This window comes from Tauraco erythrolophus, chromosome 1, assembly GCF_009769465.1.
Source record: "Tauraco erythrolophus isolate bTauEry1 chromosome 1, bTauEry1.pri, whole genome shotgun sequence".
Classification (NCBI taxonomy): domain Eukaryota; kingdom Metazoa; phylum Chordata; class Aves; order Musophagiformes; family Musophagidae; genus Tauraco; species Tauraco erythrolophus.
Genome location: NC_141465.1, coordinates 107856454 through 107878312, shown reverse-complemented (window position 1 = coordinate 107878312; position 21859 = coordinate 107856454). Strand labels below are relative to the sequence as shown.

Below are 21859 nucleotides of genomic sequence, written 5' to 3'. Positions count from 1 at the left end.
CATTATCTTTTCTTTAATCATGCAAGAGTGAGAAGTCCTTATTTTACCAGCTGCAAGTTTAAGAAGTCTCTTCTGCTCCCCAGGGAGAGCATGAGCCCTGCTCCCAAAAGAAATTTGTCTTCCACAAAACCTTTGTCTTTGTCCTGAGTACAGACCAGCTTTCTGGTGGAAATCTCTACTCTTCCTCACCACCTAGCTTGAGTTTGGGAGGCCAGAGGCCCTGAGTAAAATGATGTGATTTTGGCATGGAAATAAATCAATTTTGTCAGTGCGTTAACTGCAGAGGGAATGAGAGGCTGGGGAGGGAGGACAGAGTGAGAATAACTTTGGTGTTAACAGTTTCCATTTCTGATCTCTCATAAACATGTCCCAAAGAGCATGGATTTGGACTGTGAGGATCCACAGGTACCTCTCCTCACCTTCTCCCTCCTGACTGACAGCTAAAGTGAGAGTGGGAGTCAGAAAAAGAAGGGTGACAGCAACTGGCTGTCTCTTGGAAAAAAACTATGCCTAGAGTAGGCAAAACTTAATTCATACTGATTTGAGTTTGAAGCCAGAAACATTCTTCTTGCTACTGTTGCCAGTACTCTCTGTGACCACCAACAGACAGAAAGTATTTGCCATCCATCTGTTTTTATTTCAGAGGGAGCTTACCACACTTGTGACGCACTCATTGTAAAATAGTGAACCGGTTTGTTGACATCTTCCACCGTCCTCTCTTCCCCTACCTCCTTGTTTTGAACCAGCTCTTGCTGGAGCTGCTCATGTCTGAAAAGCAAGGCAAGGGATGTCTCTAAAGCAAGGGGTGGGAGTGAAGTGAAATTGCCTTCACTCTATAGTGCAACACTCCTGGGGCAGTGAGCCCTTGCTGTGAGCATGAATTCACCTTACAAATAATGGAGTGCTGATTTAAGGCATCCATTGCCAATAATTAAAAACAGACTTAAATACGGTCAATTAAAGGGCAGTTCATCCCCAAAACTTGTGGGCAGCCATGTGATCGTTTCTGGGATTTGACCTGCCTGTAAATCAGATTGGCATTTTTCCATTGTCATGAGTCAACAAAACTATGTTTGGGAGACAACGATCCAGTAAAGGCTTGCAAAAATGAAACCTGATGAGAGTTTCAGTTTGTTCTTTCATTTGTCTTCAATCAAAACTTGTTCCTGCACAAACAGTTACTCCTCAGATATTTTTTTTCCCTGTTTTCATGTATCCTGCCTTTTAAGACATTGTGTGTCTTCCCTACAGTCTGAAGTGCCCTCAGCTGACAAGTCATCTTATGTGCTTATGCTAAAATGAGACTAATTAACCTCTGGAAAAGCCCTCTGTCTTGACCATCAAGGAAAATTGACAGACATAGACATTAATTTTATTTGCACTTACATTAAAGCAGAGAATGCCTTCAAGCACTACAGACTGGGACCGAGTTGTACAGGCAGATTTCTAGCGCAGTTCCTTTGCTGCTATCTAAACCAGAAGGAACTTTCTCTCACCTTTGCTGGATGGCAGAACTGATTGGAGTTAAGCAATGGCATAGAGAATGGACCTGTCACTTACATTTGTCCCCATTAAGAAATGCTCTACAGGCACTCTTTTAGCCTTGGTGTCTTTGATTTTGGGATTGTCTTTGCAGTATTTGCGAAATGACACATGACTTCTAGTTGCTATCAAGTGAAAATATTGAAGCTGGGAAGAGAATGAATGAATAATCAAATGTAAAAATGTGGCTTAGTCTAGGATGTCTCTCCCCAGGCTATTAATTTGTGCATCACTAACATGTCCGTCATTATTGGTTGCACCATTTTGGAAGTAATTAATAAATAACCAGGATAGGTCATGTTCTTTGCTGCTATGTGCCATCAGCCCACTTCTTAAAACCTGCACCTCAAGGGTAGATTGATGGTGGCTGTTCAGTATTTCTGTTTTGCAGATGTTGTAGAGATTTCCAATGGAACGGCTGGTATTTTTGATGAGCTTTTGTTCGCTACTGTCCAATACACAGCAAGCGCCATCGTAAGTACACTTTATTATTAATTCTTCGCTCCTAACAAATCCCTTGAAAGAGAAAGTAGGAAATTCTAATGGTCCTGATAGAAAATCAACAAAGCCTGTTTCTTGGACCATTGAAAACTTGTGTAACTTTAAACAGGTAAAAAGTAAAAAGCTTAAAACTGCTCTCTTAAGGTGCTTTTAAGGGGAGAGATCTCCATTCAGTAACAAATAATTTAAAATGTCCTACTGAAGCATGATATTCAAACTGTTATTGCCACTTGTTCATCTTTAGTTTATGACATTTATGGATTGGAAAATCTTGTGAAAGGTTAACTCTCCTTTCTGTAACTGATTTACACAAAGGTTTCACATTTGACAGAGCTTCAGGATTCTTCTGTACTTATCCTCTGTTTTAGTGGAGATTTATGTATGTTGATACTGGTTCTTTCAGTTGGACAAAGTCCTGGGTTTGAGAAACAGATGTAACTTTGAGAAAACCTATGGAGTGTATTAAATGTCCTTCAAATTGGCCTTTATCTGTAGGGTAGAGGTACAGGAGAAGAGACTCTTGCATTGTTCCCACCAGGATCAAGTGTATTCTGGAGCTTGCCATAGCCAGAGGAGAACTTTGATGAGATATTTAGGCAGTCAGGTCAAACCCTTCTCCTCTTTGATGTCAGACCATGTCTTTTTGACCTGTCGCATAGGTAAACTTTTAAACAGTTAACTATACCACTGTATAAAAAAAAAGACCCTATATTTCCATAGGCTATGGCAGAGAGCAAGCATTACGCTCTCTTTTCTATAGATGTAGACAGATCTTGTGTCGCCTTGTGCTAGAGCCAACAGACTCTGAGTGGATGATTGAGTGACACTTTTAAAGTAAAATCCCTCCAATGCCTTTGAGAAATTATAAAGAACACAGCTGAACATGAAAACTTTCTTCTCAGCATTCAAGTGTTTGAATGTAGATAGATGCTAAACCTGCCTGACTAATGAATTAGAGAAGACAATTAGACAAACGAAAACAAGAAGGTTTGTTCTTCAGGATCAAGCATTGCATGAAGGTAGACGTAACTTAAAGAATTGAGTTTCGTTATTCGTTGTAAACTTGAAACATTGCAAACTATTTTCACAAATGTACAGGTAAAAATGATAAAGCTTTTTAATGTTTATTCAAGGCTGTTCTGTTTTGCTTTCCTGAGATCCCTGTTTGTGTGAAGACTAAGATCACCTATGATGCATTTCACTGATCATATGGAAGGAGAGAGATGATTTTTATTCTGTTTTCACAGTGCCTTATGAGTATTATCAGAATAAAAGGAAGTAAATTTGAGTTTCATTTGAAAAAGCATATCAATTTTATTCCCTTATTTCTATATCTCACATTTCATTTTATGAATTTAAGAAAGAAGACGAAGTTCATCCAACCCATTCTGATAATGGTAAAATCATTTGCCTTTCATTTTAGAAGTCTTCTGTAGAATAACAATTTTCCAAAAGCAGCTTTCCTGAGCTCAGAATTGTTCTTTGTGTATGTGCTATTGTATCATTAAGACATAGCTCTTCACATAATTTTTTTGTGTGTAAAAGATACCTGAAAAAAAGAGGGCAAAAATCATGATCTACATTTTAGAGGTCATGAAATTAATTACAAAGAAGCACCAGAGCAGAGTTAAGAATAAAGGAAAGTAATAAAGAGAAAAAATAGAGAAAAAACTAAATCCCAAGCAGTTTAGTCTCCAACTCAGCTGTTCCCAGAGCTGTGGTATCACCACTCATTGTCTCTAATTACCAGCATTTCACACACAGTGACATCTGAATGAAGATCAGCTACTTGAAACTCCATACATATGGTTATAAAGGAAATTGGTACCTCCTCACATATTAAAGTATAAAGTGGCGTAATGTAGCGCTAGTACACAAAGATTCATGACTTCTTAGTATCAGACATATACTTATGAAACTCTGTTCATTGTCTCTTTATGCATGGCTTGATTTTGTTTCCAGAAAGTTGAGTTTATAAAATGTTCTCTGAGTTAAACCAGGCTATGAATGCTATTGGCAGTCCTTGGGACATGCTGCAGTTTTTTTTCTCTCCTATCTATAAGGACTGATCTTTTGTAGGACCTAAACGTGGTAGTTTACAATTTGGGGATCAGTGAGAAAGAAACTGTCTCCTTTTAATCTCTACTCTGACTAACAAGGGGTATGGACTCGGTGATCTCCACAAGTCCTAAGCTCAACTACTCTGCGAGACCCTGTTTTTTTCTTTAAAATTCGTGTTGGTTGGACATTCTTGTATTATGTGAAAATCAGCCTACATACTGGACAATCTGTTTCTCTGTTGTTTTAGATTTCTCATTACTGCCCCAAATGTGGTGCACTTGGGCACACATGAAACAATAACGGTTCAAGTCCATGGAGCACAACAGCCTGTGCAAGTTACTGCGTACTTCAAAGATGAGATAAAAAATCAGCTCCTATCAGAGAAGATCACCTTTAACCTTAACCAAAATAACAATTATCAAGAAATTAAAAAAGTAATGGTGAGTTTACCATCAGAGCAATGTAAATATTTTAATACAATGATAAAAAACCACATAATCTGTACTAGGAATATGTTGGAACAGAGGCAAAATTGATCCCTAGAGACAGATGACAAAACACAAATTCCAGTGACGGCAGCACCCTATTCACCCAACCAGCTAATAAAACAATGCCTAATATAATTTCATTGGTGATTGTGAGTGCTCTTTTGTGCCCGACAAGCAAGCTCAAGATTTTGTCACATGGTGATGGAATATCTTTTCAATGTTATAGATCACTGATGAAATTAAATTTTAAAATATTTAATTGTTTTATCACTGTTTATTGTTCTGCATCACTTAGTCTAAGACTACATTCAGGCCTTTGGCATACTGGCCATTTTTGCAAAACAGGAGAAACTTTTAAAAATGTGCAGTTTCTCAGACCAAAGCTCATGATGTTTCTGCAAACCTATAAGATTATTAAGTGTTCTTTACGTCCCACTTTGCATCATTTAATTCTTTGAAGTCTGGCAGCATTTAGTTCAGGAGTACTAGTTTGGGCTGTTTGGTTGGAAAACAGCATGCAGCAAGACTCTGTTTAGCTCTGGTTTATTACTCCCAAAGCTAAAAGCTGAGCTTTCAAATCACGATCCTCTTGACCATGATATTTAGAAACCTTGTATTAAGCTGCATGAGGTAAAGCTCTAAAAGCTCGAGATTTTACTAAGTGAAAGATTACAGGATGCTGCTACAACTACAAAATGACATTGTAACTAGAATTTAATGTGCACGTAGACTGAAGAAAAGTCACTGGGTTTGAGTTATTGCCGTTGACAGAAGAATGTGCATTTCTATGGCAGAAAATGGGGGATTTTAAGCAGCATTTCTGCTTAAAAATAAATATTCACCCAGTAAGAAAGATATAATTGAGTACCTTCTGTTGAACAGTGTTAATAAAGTTATTTAAGCACTTCTGCTGTTTTAGGTCCTCAGCTGTGTGGCTCTGAGGTTACCAGGTTCATATCTGACTCTGTGGGATTTTTCCTTTTGTCCTCTTCAGGTCAAGCCAGGGACTCTGCAACAGGATCTGTTCAAGAAGAGTGATCAGCCATATGTTCTGCTAGTCACCGAAAGCAGGGAGCTTTTTAAGGATACCGTTCAAAACACTCGCATCCTCCTGTCGTCCAAGAAAGGCTACATTTTTATTCAGACAGATAAGCCTATATACACACCAAATTCCAAAGGTTAAAATACAAATGCTGCATTTCGGTTGTTAAATATAGATGTTAAAAGAGCATGATTAGAAAACATAATAATGTCTTGATATTTCCTAATGTAAGTGCTTCTTGTTTAACCTCAGCTATCTCTGTGCTTACCAGGCAGTCTAGGTTTTAAATTCATCTTCTGCAGCCTGGGATTCTGCAGGGTTTGCACTCCACATTGCAGTCACCCATGTGGAAATGTCACTAGAGTCAAAAAGTCGTTCTCTCTTCTAGCAAGAGCCAAAAAAAATCTACCCCTTTTTGTTCAAAAACTGTAATAACGACTTTCCTTTGGAAAATAAAATAGTGAGAACCCTGAAAAACAACAACAACAACAACAACAACAAAAACAACAAACAAACTGTTCCTTCTGTTTGCAACACTGGCAATAAGTATCCTTTGCACTTTAAAACTGCCACTGTTTTGTTACTTAACAATTTACTTAAGTAACACGAGAGGGAGGTCAAAAAGTTCTTGAGTTTGGTTGCAGCCCTTGAATGCAGAAGGAATACAAAAGTGAAGTGAAGATCCCTGAGTAATTTTTGGAATTTGTTTCAAAAAGGAATTTGTTTGGTCATGTAACATGGTAAGCCTATGGAAGAATGCAATTCTTTTTTGAAATTTCTCAGACTTCTTTTCATTAAAAGAGTTTCATACTAAATTGAGTAACTTAGTTCAGAGCTTGTAATAAGTACTATCTAGAAAAGCCAGAAATAAATATATGAATGCATTTTATTCTTCTGTTAAACAGTAAAATACAGGATCTTCATTCTGGACAATGCTATGAGGCCAACAGATGACACAGTCACAGTTGCTGTGCTAGTAAGTAAACCAAAAACACTTTTAATGGGTGCTTCTGCAGCACAGGCATTATGAAAATCTTTCGTGAAAGAATCAAGAGTAAAATTATAGCTGTAACTCCTCTCCAGAAATCAGTATCTACACATTGTGAGGTACATCTAGTCATTTTTGGCCATTATCAGGAGCATGGAGGAAAAGGTAACGTGAATATTAAAGTAGGAAAGTAAATACCGCATTTTCTCTTCCTTAGTGCTAGTATATTAACTTGAGCTTTTGGATGTAAATGCTTGACACCTGGTGCATAACTTTGTGTTTGTTTTCTCTCTCTCAATAGAATTCAAAAGGACTGGTAGTTAAAAAGTCGGACCGCAAAATAAAAGCAGCATTCAGTCAACACTTTGAAATACCTGACATTGCTGAGTACGTTGCTGCTGTGCCTTGTGCATTAAAACAGTTTACATGTCCAAATGCCTCTTGCAGCAGAACTATCTTCAAGCTAAAAACAGAGTCCTACCCTTCCCTTCCCTTCTTCCTGCTCTGCTCCTCTGTTTTACCCTCTTCTCTTTTTTTCTTACTGTGTATTGTCTGCTTTACCATTTGATTAGAACAGCAGGGAGACACAAGGTGCATTAAAGCTGGCAGTTTTCCTTGGATTACACCTGAGAAGCACCACGGCCCACTGTCAACACATGACAGCAGGGAACCACATGTGGTTTCTCTGGAACCAACCCTGGAGCCTTCTGCCATGCCAGGGTCTACACCTGAGCTAGTCATCCCACAATCCCTTCTCTGACATTGGAGAGAAAGTCACATATGTAGGCTGTGATTCATCTGACCTGTTTTAGATGTCTATGTCAGGATGAGACATACCATGCCTCAGCACTATCTACTTCTCTCCATGGGCTGTGGAGGAGCCCAGGGGAACTATGCAGATGAAAGACCTCACAGTGTAACATCTAAAGTGAGGAGGACTAACTCTACCTCCTATTAGTAGGATCAAACCATCCAGATTCATCCCCCTTACTTTTTGAAGTACTTAAGATTTCAAACTGCTGAATTGCTTGAATTACCTTTCAAAATTGTCTTTCGCTGTGGAGCAGAGATTGAGCCTACGGTTAATATCTTCCTACCTTTAAGCAACTCATCTTGGCAATTTAACATAATTTTATGTTAATATACTGCATTTAGCAACGTTTATCCTGGTAAGGAACAATTTAGCAAACTGCTTAAGTATCTGCTCAACCATATGATTACATTCAGGAGAGCACTTCTGTGAGGGTTCAGTTTGCAAAGTGCAATTAATTACCTTTGATGTCAAATGGTTAAGCTTTTATTTAATATTCAGTATGTTCTTGCATGATAGATTGATTTTCGACATCACAGTGATGATAAGCTATAGGAAATATCTAATGAGTTCTCTCTTTCTGAGGGCTTTTCAAAAGCAGTGCATGTTACATGTGGTTGGCAAATGTGTTATCATGCAGTTCCTCATAAAGTCTTTTTGATTGTTTCCTTGGACATTTGGAAATATGTTTCTGACTCTTCCCACCAAAGAGAAATTCATTAATAAATGAATTTGGAATGAGATCAAAGCAAGGAAAATAGTAGCATTTAGTGATAATTTAAATATATTCACATCATAAAATATCTGAGGAATCCTAATTAACTATTTTCTACTGAATCTGAACTTTAGGCCTGGAACTTGGAAAATCAAAGCCTGGTTTCATCAATATGAAATGTCTAACGTTTCTGCTGAATTTGAAGTTAAAAATTATGGTAAGAGAATATTTAATTTGCTTTATAAATATATGAACTCATCATTATGCATCAAAATATATACTGCAATGATTAAACCTGGCTGTAGTTAGGTATTAAGGACAAGATTCACAGTGTTTCAGTGCCTAGTTGCTATGTGCGATGCGCAAAAGGAGAACTCTAGTTTTGTGTGCCTTTCACTTACATTAGAAAAAAAAAACTTATTTTTATAACAGCCTTAGTAACTTTAACATTTTGCACCAAACATTGTTTTTTGGAAAGGTTCTCCTACTGCAGAAAAAGAGTGGAGATGAGCTCCATTTTAAAATCATTGCAATTCTGCCTAAAGTTTTCAGTAAACACTAGAATGAAAACAAACAAAAAAAAAGATATGTATTGTCTCTCAGTAGAATTTAGTTTGGAAGTAGATTAGAGTTTTTCCTATACTCAGAGAAACTTTTCTAAAGAAAAATAAGGGCACTGTGGAAAAGTAAAAATGTAGAAATTTGACAATTTGTGGTAAGAAATTACTGGATTTACTTGCACTGAAATTATGCTTTCTCTTAAAATTTAGTGTGAGGTTTTTTTTTCTTAAAGGCAAAAGGAAACCTCAGGATTATACGAAAATATCAGTTTAACGAAGCTGGTTGTGCCTTAGCTAGTGGGTGTAATAGTGGAGACTAATGCATCCTCTGCAAACACCTACATCCAGGAGCAAATTACTCTGGCTATATCTACAGTTGCAAATAGTTTGGCTTTATAGGAGCAAATTGCAGAATGACACAGCTGATGCTGAGAACCTCATGTCCACACTCAACCCATTTCAGGGTGGGTTTATTTCAATCTGCTTCTAGTCCAGGGTACTTAATAGCAGTTAGAGCTTATCTTCTGGCTTATTTTCATTGTAAATAAAATAATTTTTTTTTTGTGCTCGAAGACCGCTCCACTATGTGAAGCAAAGCAGAATAAGGGAAGATGATCAGGAGATTTGCTTCAGCAATGCACTGCTGGTTCAAACCAAAACGTCCCCTCAGTGCAGCTGCATCCTCTCAGTGGCTGTTGCCACATGCCAGGAGTTTAAAATATCTTTGAAACTCACATGTCATGACCTTTTGCCTTCTTTTTTTCATGCAGAACTTCCATCTTTTGAAGTCAATCTCATCCCACTTCAGCCATACTACCACATCTGGAATGAAAACTTTGTGTTTGATATTGAGGCAAAGTAAGTGTTCACGGCAAGGCTGTTTGAGGAGGCAGATATAAGTCAACAATGAACTTTGCATCTTCTTTCTTTTTCTTGTCGTTAGCAGTTAACCAGCTTCTGACTTTACTTAAATCTGACTCTATGCTCTCTATTTCCACTACTAACTTGAGACATCAGTGTAAAATGCTACCTGGGTCCAAGTGGTGGTAATCAAAATGGAACAAGACTTTCTGAATGTTTTAGTTTGCTAGTGAAAACGTGACTATTTAGGATTCTCCTCTGTGTTGCCAGGTAAGGTTCCAGGCTGATAACTGATAACCTGCTTTTCTATATACTTTTTGGTTTGAATATTTAGAAACATTCAGAAACGTTCTAAAACCTCAGATGTTGCTATTTAATATAATTCAAGTGGAGATGGATTCAGATCTGAGTAAGAAATTTTCTTAAAGTCCAAGTGACGTTCGGAAGTAATAAGCTAGTGCTTATTTGAGACTAATGATTTTATGTAGAAATGCTTCCAGGTGAATAAATAGAGTTAATCAGAGGGGCTTCCATGACCATCACTATGGACGTGTACATTACTGCACAGTTGTGCGTCACTGATCTGGATGAGATCAAAGAATCATAGAATCATAGAATGGTTAGAGTTGGAAGGGACCTCAAAGATCATCTAGTTCCATCCCCTCTGCCACAGGCAGGGAAACCCTCCACTACACCAGGTTGCCCAAAGCCTCATCCAACCTGGCCTTGAACACTTCTAGGGATGGGGCATCCACAACTTCTCTGGGAAACCTGTTCCAGTGCCTCACCACCCTCAATGTAAAAAATTTCTTCCTTATATCTAATCTAAATCTGCCCTCTTTCTGTTTAAATCCACTGCCCTTTGTCCTATCACTACATGTCCTTGTAAAAAGCCCCTCTCCAGCTTTCCTGTAGGCAACAGGAGATATGGCTACAAAGCTCTCAGACTGGCCAAACCATAAATCAGAGTTCTATGGAGAATAAACTACACCTGATTACATATCACATTACAATGGCATCAAACATAGAGTAACTTAGAAAGTCAGGCAATGAAAATATAACACACCAAAATATTTTGAATACTTTGGAAGAATCGAACTGAACCTAGATTGAATAATGTTTTGTACTGTGTGGCTCAGGTATTTTTAATCCCACATTGACAGATCTAAATTTCTGGTATGATCTAACAGTGGCTCATCAACATACATGAAGCCTTCTGGTCTGCTGAATTTTTAAGTCTCCTAGAAGTGGAAATATTAAACGACTGCCTTAGGAGAATATTCTTCCTTTACTTACCACTCAGCTGGAATCCAAAATGGCTAGAAATATCTTGGTCACCTTGCACTGGGAAGTGCACACTGGGAAGATGGAGAGAGAAGCCAAATAGTTCTCTGGAAACTTAGTGATGTATCTCCTTTTGCGGAAGTTATCACTCATGTAACTCGAGTTGATGACTTTGGTAGGATATATTTACCTGAGATTTTTAACTCCAGGATCTACATGCCAGTTATTTAAGTGAAGTGGTTCAGTGTGGCATTAGTTCAGATGTTATAGATTTGATTTACAATTATACTTAAAATCTGTTTTAAAGATGACTCAGTGCAAAAAAAAATAAATATCGTGCTATGAAAACAATGTCATATTGATGAAAGAGTATGTGAAGTTCCTTCATGAAAAACAATATACTAGATATTGGCAAGAACAAATTTGATACTGCACTTGAACAGAAGTTTATGCTTTCTGAAATCAAAGAACCTGTGCGTGAAGAGTTATACATCTGAATTAGTGTCCCTATGGTAACTAAATTAGAACTTGATATCTCTCTTTTTTTTTTTTTTTTTCCCAAAGAGGAATAAATTTTATGAAATGAGAACAGGCAGCTGGAGGTAGCTGGCTTTCTCTTACAGTTTGGAGAAATTGTTTCCATTTCCAAAGAGTAAAAGAGTAAGAAGTCTGACCACCTTTTTGCCCTGTTTTATTTGCTTTGTTTCTGTGGATTTGTGATTTTTTATATCTTTAAAGATCAGAAAATAAAATTAGAAAATGCCATCAAATTGGATGGGTTTTTAGCATATTGCCAAACACCCTGGACAGTTAATATGGAAGAAATGTATCTCCTGAAATAAAGTACTCTGCATTATCTAAATAACACTGAAATAGTTATACTGTTTATTTCTCCCTATCCAGACAAAAGCTCAGATTTATTCCAGTACAATTTTGATGTGTCAGCAGAGAATTGAACATACAGTACCAGCAAATAATGTCAGACCTTCAACAGCTCCTTAAAATATAAATCAGCACCTCTTGGCTTTTGAGATTGATTCACCATGTTCTTTAAGATTCTTTAACACAAAACCACAAATAGGATCACACAGAGTTATTATAACTAGTATTGTTAAATGTATTTAGTGGGCAAATTTTCTGTACAGTGATGACACCCAAGATAGTTGTAAGTGAACCGTTAATATTATATTAAATAATCAATATTTATTTTTGAAGCCTGAAAAGCTTATTGTATCAATTCACTTTTAATATTTTGACTATTACTGGTTTGTAATTATTTTTGAGTAAGAGAAAAATATACACGTGACATTGTTGGGAGGTGTTTTAACAGCGAAGCTAGATTCTAATAACTTACTAATTCTACAGAATAACTTGCAAAATTTTATCAAGGTATTTAATTTAAGTTTCTTAGGCAAATCCCTTTTGAGTGTGACCTTTTACAAATATACACATAAATGAATAGTATGGGAATATCTTGTTGATAAGTCACCATTGGATAGTTCGTATCTATCTCAGTAGCTGAGGAGGATGGCAGAGAGAAGACAGTCAACACAGAGTGGAGAAAAGATCCAGGTGCAGAAATTGCTAATATAATATACAGTTAAGAATAAAAAAGCCTGGTCTATACAACCAAAGTTTGCGACTTTATCAAGCACTGACAGTAACTAACCTTGTAAGTAATTTGACTTGCATCAGCCTTTAGTTAAATAGACATTAAATATTAGCATTGAACTATGAAAGTGCACATGACTAAAATATCATCACTACCACTACCATTTGTGTTTTATCTTCTGTTTGACTTTGGAAAGCTCTCCAAACTGGAGAGCAGCAAACAAATTATTATTATATTAATACGTAATTTAATATCCTTTAAGATATTATTTCTTAGGTACTTTCCTTATATGAGGATTTATTCTCATACATTGGGAGCTTTGCATTTCAACATGATACCAGAAAAGATATTTAAGCCACCTGGGTAGTAAGTTAAAGAGTTTCAGGAAATTTTCCTGAGCCCCAGAGCTTGGCTGCCAAGGGCTCGGCTGGTGCATGGCACAGGCTCAGCCTCAGCCATACAGCATTCCCAAACAAATCCTGGAAACTCTTCGGGAGGAAGCATGGACCAAGGTCCACCCCAGGTCTGCATGTGGCCACCCTGCTGTGGAAGACAGAGGTTTAGTAGAGCTGGCATGGGCTTTGCTGTGCCAGCTGGCTGCAGCCTCTGAGACAGCACTGCATACAAACAGGGTGCAGTCTCTAGATTTGCTGCGTGGACCCTGGCTCTGTATCCAAGTGGAATACTGATCCTCCACCCCCTGCAGTTCTAGTCTAAATTCATCCCTGGTGAGCTTATGTTTTGTTGGTCTTCTGCCAGCTGTCCTGAGCTCTTTGTCTTGACTGTGCTGATACTTCCTTTCCCCAGCACACCTTGAGAGAGCAGACAGAGCTCTGTATCCACGTCTTTTTGCTTTGCTGAACAAACTCAACTCTTCTAATCTCCTCTGGGTCACTTTCACTTCTTTATTTGGTTCTGTTGAATAATTATTCACTTTAATCATGATAATTTGATAATGTGATAAGAAGTGATATCAGATAACGAGCTTTCATATTTTAATCCTTTCTAAAATTTTCTCTTTATGTTATTGCAGCACTCAATTTTGAGTTTATAGACTGTGCACCTCCTTCATAGATACTACATTACTCATTAACATCATAATTATTTAATAGGAAAAATGAGGTTGAATAACTGGATACCGTTCTTTCATCTATTGGAAAAGGTCCTAGTGGCAATACACAGGACTGCCTGACTTTCATCAAAATCAATATATGGAATTCTTGATAATTGAACTTATTTCTCTGAATGTGCCATGCGTGTAATGAACAGTTATTTGGTATATTGACTGTTGTTTTCCGTAGTTATTAGTTCTGGCATTTTAAGCAGTTTTCCTAAGAACTGCGTCTGAGCTAATTTCACTGGTATCGATCAGTGCTGCTGATTGGGTCAATTTGCAAGAGGCTTTGTTTAAACAAAAATAAGCCATTACAGAACTGAGATAAAGCAGGATTTCCACAAGCAAAAGACCCCACCATGGTTGTGACAGGTCTCATGTAGCAGCACATTGTATGCTGTGCTGCAGAAAGATATCATCTGCCAGGGTTGCCTTGCATATGGCATCTGCCAGGTGCAACAGTGTGCCATATCCACTGTCTCCATGACCTATACAGAGAGTTCAGGGGTGTTTATGGCCAGATGCGTATCTGGCAAATATTTCACTTAGAAGAGGTCCCTGTGCTACACTGCCTAAATCCATAGGAGAGACATGGGGCAGAGAGTTTCTACTCTGCTAATATAGGTATTAAAATTTCAGCAGGACAGATGTGTCTCTGGAGGTTTTCAGAAGTATCAAGTAATACTTCATACCAATCCCTGAGATGATTCTCTGGCCTCTCATTTTAAATGCTCTGCTCATGAGATGTCTCATACAAAGGAATTAGCTGTTCATCCAAGATAAGTAGACTGAATATCAACCTGACTCCCTGTGAAGGGGATAATATCTCCACATGTGATTCTGCCGGTGTGATTTACTCCATATATTTGTCTGCACTTGAAATCACAACTTTGTATACAGATCAGTAAAAGTCTTCATGTTTGTGTTATCAGCGAGGGTGACCATTTTTCTAGTTTCAAGTTATTAGTTACAGATAGGATGCCTACAGATATCCCTACATTTATTTCAACATAAAATTATTACTTTGATTTATGCTTGCTTTATATTAATGTGATAATTCATTTCCTCACTTTTCTTCCTTCCAAAGACATTCTTATGGGAAAGGGATTCAAGGTGCTGCTTATGTGCGATTTGGCATAATTGATGAAAATGAGAAAAAGGTCTTTCTTCCAGGCCTGGAACAACAGCTATCAGTAAGTACTGAAGTTCAGTGGAACTATTGTGATTTTTCTCAGGTGAGCTGAATATTGTCAGAAATTATCAAAATATAGATCCCTGTAATATCATAGTCTTGTTATAAGCAATATTTTTTTCATTCGAATGTCAACAAACCAGAAAGGGCTGTCACTTTTTTTTTTCCTGCTTTTGTTTTAGATTCAAAATGGAAAAGGAAGAGTTACTTTAAACACACCACTTCTGGAAGAGAAATTAAGAAAGAGTATTTCCACTTTAGAAGGCTTTCATTTGTATGTTGCTGTCACCACTGTAGAAACTGCAAGTGAGTACATTATACCTTGGTTGATACAGTCTGCAATATTTACATTGATCTTTCTCTAGTTTAATCATCTGTGTGGGAAACATTGCCCTGCTGGACCAGTCTTCACTGCATAGCTTGTTCATGCTGTAGTGCATGATAATCTCTTTCATGTGTCCTCCTTCTGTGCACAAACTTATATCAGGTGGGATTCACTTATCTGAACATAAATATCCAGTACAATTTTAAATGCCCTATGCAGTTCTGTGCAGTCTTCCACAGCTGCTCCAGAAGCCCTCAGGTCTTCTGCAAGTACTCTCCTATCGAGTCTTTCGCATAATAACCAGCCCTGTGAAGATATCTAAGATAGCCTCGTCCATCTGAAGTGGCACCTGACACCTGTATGAAGGCAACTAAATTACTCCCCTTGCAATCTTGTTTTGAGCACTTGCTTCAGCTGCGTCTACTCCTTCCATATAAAGCTAATAGTTGAGCTTGGTATCCCAGTTTGCTTTGTACCTCAGCTGGCTAAGCTGTGAGTCTAAAGTTGTAGCATATGTACTACACCTACTATGTGATGCAGAGGAGGATCCAGCCCTTGCCCTTGTGACTCCTGCTTATGTTCTTATGCTTCCTCACAGTTTTATCAGACTGTGATAGTTGATAAATGCACAAATATAACATGGTCCAAAGAGCTTGGTCTTGCTGTTCATCTGAGTCATAAGCCTGGAGCATGCCTATCCAGAAGTTTTTCAATGGCTGTTTACCTTCATTTTCCTAGAAGAAAAAAAATATTTCCACAGTACACTAGAAGGGATTTGTGCAGATATTTGTTTATAGCAGTACTAAGCACATTGAGTAGGCCCCCAGACATCTTAGAGCAACCCACAAGTGAGCACTGAGTTGAATTGGATGCAGTAGCTGATATGCTATTGGGGTTGTAGCAAGTGCTATTGTTAGTCATACGAGGCTAAGACGAGAGGTGTAACTTCAGTGCTGATCTCTGAAGTTGAATCGGTGATGAAGCTGGCCTTTCAAACATGGGCAAGATTTTTCTTGTTGTTTATAGGGAGGCTTATCCCTTTTATTTTAGATATCTGAAAGCAAAGTATCTAGTCAGAGCTTGAGGCTCAGGCACTTTGTATAGTCAGTACGGAGAACGGATGGCATAAACTGCACTCTAGAGGTGTCCATTCCCAGTGGCTGTAAGAGGAGCCTAGTTACTTAGCTTGGAGTTAACAGAATCCTAAAAATTCTTAAATATCCTAAATTTTAATTAGGATTCCTTAGAATCCTAAAATTAAGTCAAATGCATTGCAGCTTTGCAGTTCTTTAGTATAATCTGCTATAGGTACTTACACGCACTATTGCTACAACATTTACTGCAAGAGCAGAAGGGGCTGAAAGACCTCCCACTACCACACCAGGGTGACGGACGCAAGATCTCACAGTGTGGTGTGGTCTCTGCTACCCTGTGCACTCTTCCTCTTTTCCTCACAGGCAGGCTGCCTCCACACTTGGGTACTTGCTGGGTTTGGTAATAATTATATGCAAGACAGGGTGAGGCTGGTGGTCTTTGCTGGCACTGCTCAACATTAGAGTGTTAAAGTGGAAAATAAGAGCTTTGAAACTATGTCTCTAAATGCACTTAATTTAAAGCAAGTCATGTAACAGTTGTTTTTAGAAGGAGTTGTAGGTATGGTCTACCTATGGTAAAGGAATGAGTGGTTTAACTACAAGAATCTTAGATGGGAAGCAGATGCTCAAGCTGTCTTGTAGGTATGAAGTTGCAGAAGACAATATTAAGTACTATTAACTCTCACCAGTAGGCAACAACAAAAAAAAAACTCTCTTTCAGAAAATTAGACATCTAGGGTCCAAACGCCCCTACTGTCTCTGAATAACTTTTACATTGGATTTTGATGTAACCTTCCCCCAGGAATGAAGCCACAACAGCTCAGAAAGGGAGGTGCACAGCCGCAGCGGCTCCCTGTTGTATCAATGTGCTTCGTGTCTGCACACATCTTGTTGCAACTGATGTGTTAGAGGGGAATTTTTATGATGTGAGTAACAAACTGCTTTGCAGGTGTCCATTTCTGAGCTGTCGAGAGCACACACCTGCCCGTGCTGACTCGCTGGAGCACCACACGTCTAGCACTGCCCTTGCACTGGCCTTTCTCTGGTTGTGTTCCCCATCTCCCTGCACCCATCTCTTCCTCTTCTCAGGACTGAAGCTCTTTGGAGAGGGATCATATTTCAGTTTTCTTTATAAATGCTGCTAAAAATGCAATTAATCTTCAAAACAGAAATGAAGGATGCTATGGTAATATGCAAATACATAGTTATTGCTCTCATGGCAACACATACTGCTTGATATTAACAGGTGGTGAGATAAGGGAAGAAGAACTCAGCAATGTGAAGTTTGTGAAATCTCCTTATGCTGTTGATCTGTCTAACACCAAGAAGTATTTTGTGCCTGGAGCTCCCTTCTCTGTTGTGGTATGTAGCATTTAGCTGACTGTGTCCTTTTGCCTCCATAGCAAGGGACTTATATCTGCTCTATTTATAAACTATTTATCTGATCTATGGGAGCTCTCTAGGAGGGAGACCTTCAGGAATAGGTCCAACATGGAGCTACTGTTTGTGTGTCTGATTTCATAGAATCATAGAATCATAGAATGGTTAGGGCTGGAAGGGACCTTCGAAGGTCATCTAGTCCAACCCCCCTGCAAGGAACAGGGATATCTCCAACTAGATCAGGTTGCTCAGGGCCTTGTCCAACCTGGCCTTGAACGTCTCCAGGGATGGAGCATCCACCACCTCTCTGGGCAACCTGTTCCAGTGTTCTACCACTCTCATAGTAAAAAATTTTTTCCTAATATCCAACCTGAACCTACCTCCCTCTATTTTAAAACCATTACCCCTTGTCCTATCATAACTGGCCCTCCTGAACAGCCTCTCCCCATCTTTCCTGTAGGCCCCCTTGAGGTACTGGAAGACCGCTATAAGGTCACCCCGGAGCCTCCTCTTCTCCAGGCTGAACAGCCCCAACTCTTTCAGCCTGTCCTCATAGGAAAGGTGCTCCAGCCCTCTTATCATCTTCGTGGCCCTCCTCTGGACCCTCTCCAACTGGTCCATGTCCTTCTTATGTTGGGGGCTCCAGAACTGGACGCAGTACTCCAAGTGAGGTCTCACAAGGGCAGAGTAGAGGGGGAGAATCACCTCCCTCGACCTGCTGGCCACACTCCTCTTGATGCAGCCCAGGACGCGGTTGGCCTTCTGGGCCGCAAGAGCACATTGCCGGCTCATATTGAGCTTCTCGTCCACCAGTACTCCCAAGTCCTTCTCCTCAGGGCTGCTCTCGATCCAATCACCACCCAGTCTGTATTTATGCCTGGGATTGCCACGACCCAGATGTAGGACCTTGCATTTGGCCTGGTTGAACTTCATGAGGTTGGTACGGGCCCACCTCTCCAGCCTGTCAAGGTCCCTCTGGATGGCATCCCTCCCTTCCAGCGTGTCAACGGCACCACACAGCTTGGTGTCATCGGCGAACTTGCTGAGGGTGCACTCCATGCCACTGTCCACGTCACCGACAAAGATGTTGAAGAGGGCCGGGCCCAACACGGACCCCTGAGGGACGCCACTCGTGACCGGTCTCCACTTGGACATTGAGCCGTTGACCACTACTCTCTGAGTGCGGCCATTGAGCCAATAATGCGGCCATTGAGCCAATTTGTCTCGTTTCTGTACACACAGAACCTGAGCAGGGAAATCGAAGCCAGAAAAAGCTGTGTTTCTGTTCTGGAAGTCATCTGTGCGCTATTACACTTTAGGGGTTTTATAAAACATGTAGTAATCTGTTCCCCACTTCAACAACAAAAGATTAAAATAATAACGTTGTATCAGATAATCCCATATAAAATTAAAATTCTGAAAACTGAAACAGGGTATTGTCTTCTTTTAAAAAAATGCATGTAAGTTTTTGAGTTTTTAACTTCACACCTTCAAGTATTTCTACAAAATTTTCTGCAAAGAGTTAAAGTTAGAAATTTACTTTCTGATAGTTAAATATCCCTGGGATCAGCTAAGACCTAATAGATGCTAAGTGAAAATCTGGGTCACCTGTTAATCTGTGTTCACAGATTTTTACCTCAGCTGGCATCCAAACTGGATCAATTTCTACTCCTTTCCCTAAAAGCTCCAATTTTCAAACACTAATGTGTACAGTTTTGTATTTCTAGTTAGTTTATAAAAATAATTGCTTTTTGTTTGTGGGCATTTTTAAACTCAGGCATTTTCTTGAAGTAACAGAAAAACATTTTTTTCCAATAGGCATCTGTCACTTTGATTGATGGTTCTCCTGCTGCCTCTTTACCTGTCACTGCTGCTGTTACCATACCTGGAAAACCGCCAATGAAGAAGACTGCACTTTCTAACAAAGATGGTCTAATCCCCTTTACATTCGACATCCCTGGAGATGCTCAGATGCTTCAAATAATGGTAAAGAAAACCCAGACATCCATGTTTAAAAATATACCACTGAGGAGATCTCATAAGACAATTGCAAAGGACTGTGAAGATGATCAGCTTTCATTAAATTAGAACAGAGGGTGGAACATGCACATCTTTGCCCAGACTGTGTAAGACATGTTAGAGGCCAAGGACCTGAGGGGTGTCTCACTGAAGTGAAGGACATTGTTGCACATTGGAGCTTTGGGAGTGTGTGCATCGGTGGTAGAGCTTTTTTTGTGGTTCAGATGTGCATTTTCCTGGTATGAAGGACAGAAATAGGACTGTAAGGAATATCACTGTGAGAGGTGACAGAAAATGAGGAGACAAAGGTGAAGGAAAAGGTCCTGAGCAATGCAGACAGTAGGCTACATCTGGACAATCAGAGGGTTCAATTATGTGCACAATATAAAAAGCAAAAATAGCTGTCTAAGTAGAAAATCACTTTGTGATTTTGAGTCGTGGATTTTCATTCAGAAAGAGCCAAGGCTGAAGAATATCAAGTGCAAATACAGCAAGAGACAAAATAGAGTGAGATAATAAAGTAATTAAAATCCTGGTTTTGATGCCAGGTTCTGCTAATGAGGTCTCAGCAGTGATTCATCTCATTTCTCAGCGTTTTCTGAATAACCTGGCAAGATATGAATTAAGGGTGACACTCTATACTGCCTCCTGAGGGACACTTCATTCATAATGTCCTTTTCTTCCCTGACAGGTAAAGGCTGAGGAGGGAAAAGAAAAATTAGAATCACCTGAAACCAGTATCAGAGCTGAAAGATACCAGTCTGCTTCCCCAAACTACCTCAGCATCAGCATCCCACATACTGTTGTGGCACCTGGAGATACCTTACGCGTCACCTTGAATGATATTCATCAGTCTGGCAGTGGAAAGATTGACTATTTCTATTATATGGTAAACAGAATAGCAGCATTTCAATAATTTCTTTTAGAAATTATAAAACCTAAAACATCTGTCTAGTTATTAATACATGAGAAACCAGAGAGGGATCCAACAATGGGCAACCAAGACGATCAGTGTCCTGGCATGCCTGACCTACTAAGAGAGGCTTAGAGAACTGGGCTTGTTCAGTTTGGTGAAGAGGCTAAGAGTGAGTTAATAGCAATCTAAAATTACTGGAAGAGAAATTACAGACATTATGGAGGCAAACTCTCCTAGGTGGTGCCACAAAATATTACAAGGGCAAAGGCTACAAATTATGGCCTGGAAGGTTCATTTTGGAAAAATCTTTTCACTAGTGATGAATGAAACACTGGAAGATGTTCCCCAGAGAGTTTAAGGAATCACCATCCTTGAAGCATTCAACACTCAACTAGAGAAAACTACATCTGACCTAATCTTATACTGGTGATGGCTCATCATTGAGCAGGCAGTTGAACTAGAGATCTCCACAGGTCCCTTGCAGAAACTATTTTTATGACCCTGTTATTTTTATATATTTGTTATGGTTTTGTGTATGCAATATATAAATCTTTGTAAATTTTTCTTAGAAAGAAGGACACATAAGTACAAATTTTAGTCTATAGTTTCTAATACAGTCTAGAGGGAATAGGTCCATGCAGGGTTATGCATAGTTATGTAGATATTTTTGAAAAATACTAAACTGACAGCCTTGAAAGCTGAAATCCTAGACAGATAATTTCTATGACATCTGCAACAATTTGATTTCTCTTAATCTAGATCTCATTCTCTCCCACTCCTTCCAATCTGTATTCTTGCTCTGTAACAAGCCAATATTAAACACTATTTTTATTGGTCAGATTCTCATAAATACCTTCTTTTCAGCTATTACAGAATGGCCCACCTTGTTGTAGGCAGATCATACTTATACATAAGATTCTGTCACTGCAACTAGAAAACTCGATCGTATTCTAGGGGACCTTGAATATCTCAGAAAATTCCTTTTGTAGTGAACTATAGCTTATTTCATAAATAACATGATTCCCATGTTACCATGGCTCCTTATTACCTGCACCTGATGTTAGTTAACAGATAGGTCACTGTTATCTCCAACAAATAATGTCACAACTGAAGGCATTGGCTGTTATGGCCCTAAATAATATCCCGAAATTGGGTCTGAAAAGCAGTTCTATAGATGGAAAAGCCAGGACACAATCCTGCTTAGCCTGGGACCGGGAATGCAAAGTATTTATTTTGCTGAAGGAGACGAACGTGTTTATGGACACATTCCAGGAGTGAATCTGTTGAATGTCATATCTGTTTAAATCCCCTTCTCCCTCTTCGTCATAATTTTCCTTGGCAGCTTAAATTTCCC

At 39.0% G+C, this 21859-nt stretch overlaps 1 protein-coding gene across 1 annotated transcript in view; it reads left to right on the top strand.

Moving 5' to 3' along the window:
- The first annotated feature begins 1951 nt into the window (after positions 1 to 1951).
- The window catches only part of LOC104374703 (complement C4-like), a 52135-nt gene continuing 32227 nt past the window's right edge, over positions 1952 to 21859 (top strand). Inside the window, exons 1-12 of the mRNA XM_086612614.1 lie at positions 1952 to 2016; positions 4352 to 4544; positions 5587 to 5770; positions 6540 to 6610; positions 6924 to 7009; positions 8283 to 8365; positions 9479 to 9566; positions 14667 to 14772; positions 14954 to 15077; positions 17437 to 17552; positions 19389 to 19556; positions 20281 to 20478. Coding sequence (XP_086468740.1) covers positions 1952 to 2016; positions 4352 to 4544; positions 5587 to 5770; positions 6540 to 6610; positions 6924 to 7009; positions 8283 to 8365; positions 9479 to 9566; positions 14667 to 14772; positions 14954 to 15077; positions 17437 to 17552; positions 19389 to 19556; positions 20281 to 20478 — 1482 coding nt within the window. The remainder of the gene's footprint in view (positions 2017 to 4351; positions 4545 to 5586; positions 5771 to 6539; positions 6611 to 6923; positions 7010 to 8282; positions 8366 to 9478; positions 9567 to 14666; positions 14773 to 14953; positions 15078 to 17436; positions 17553 to 19388; positions 19557 to 20280; positions 20479 to 21859) is intronic.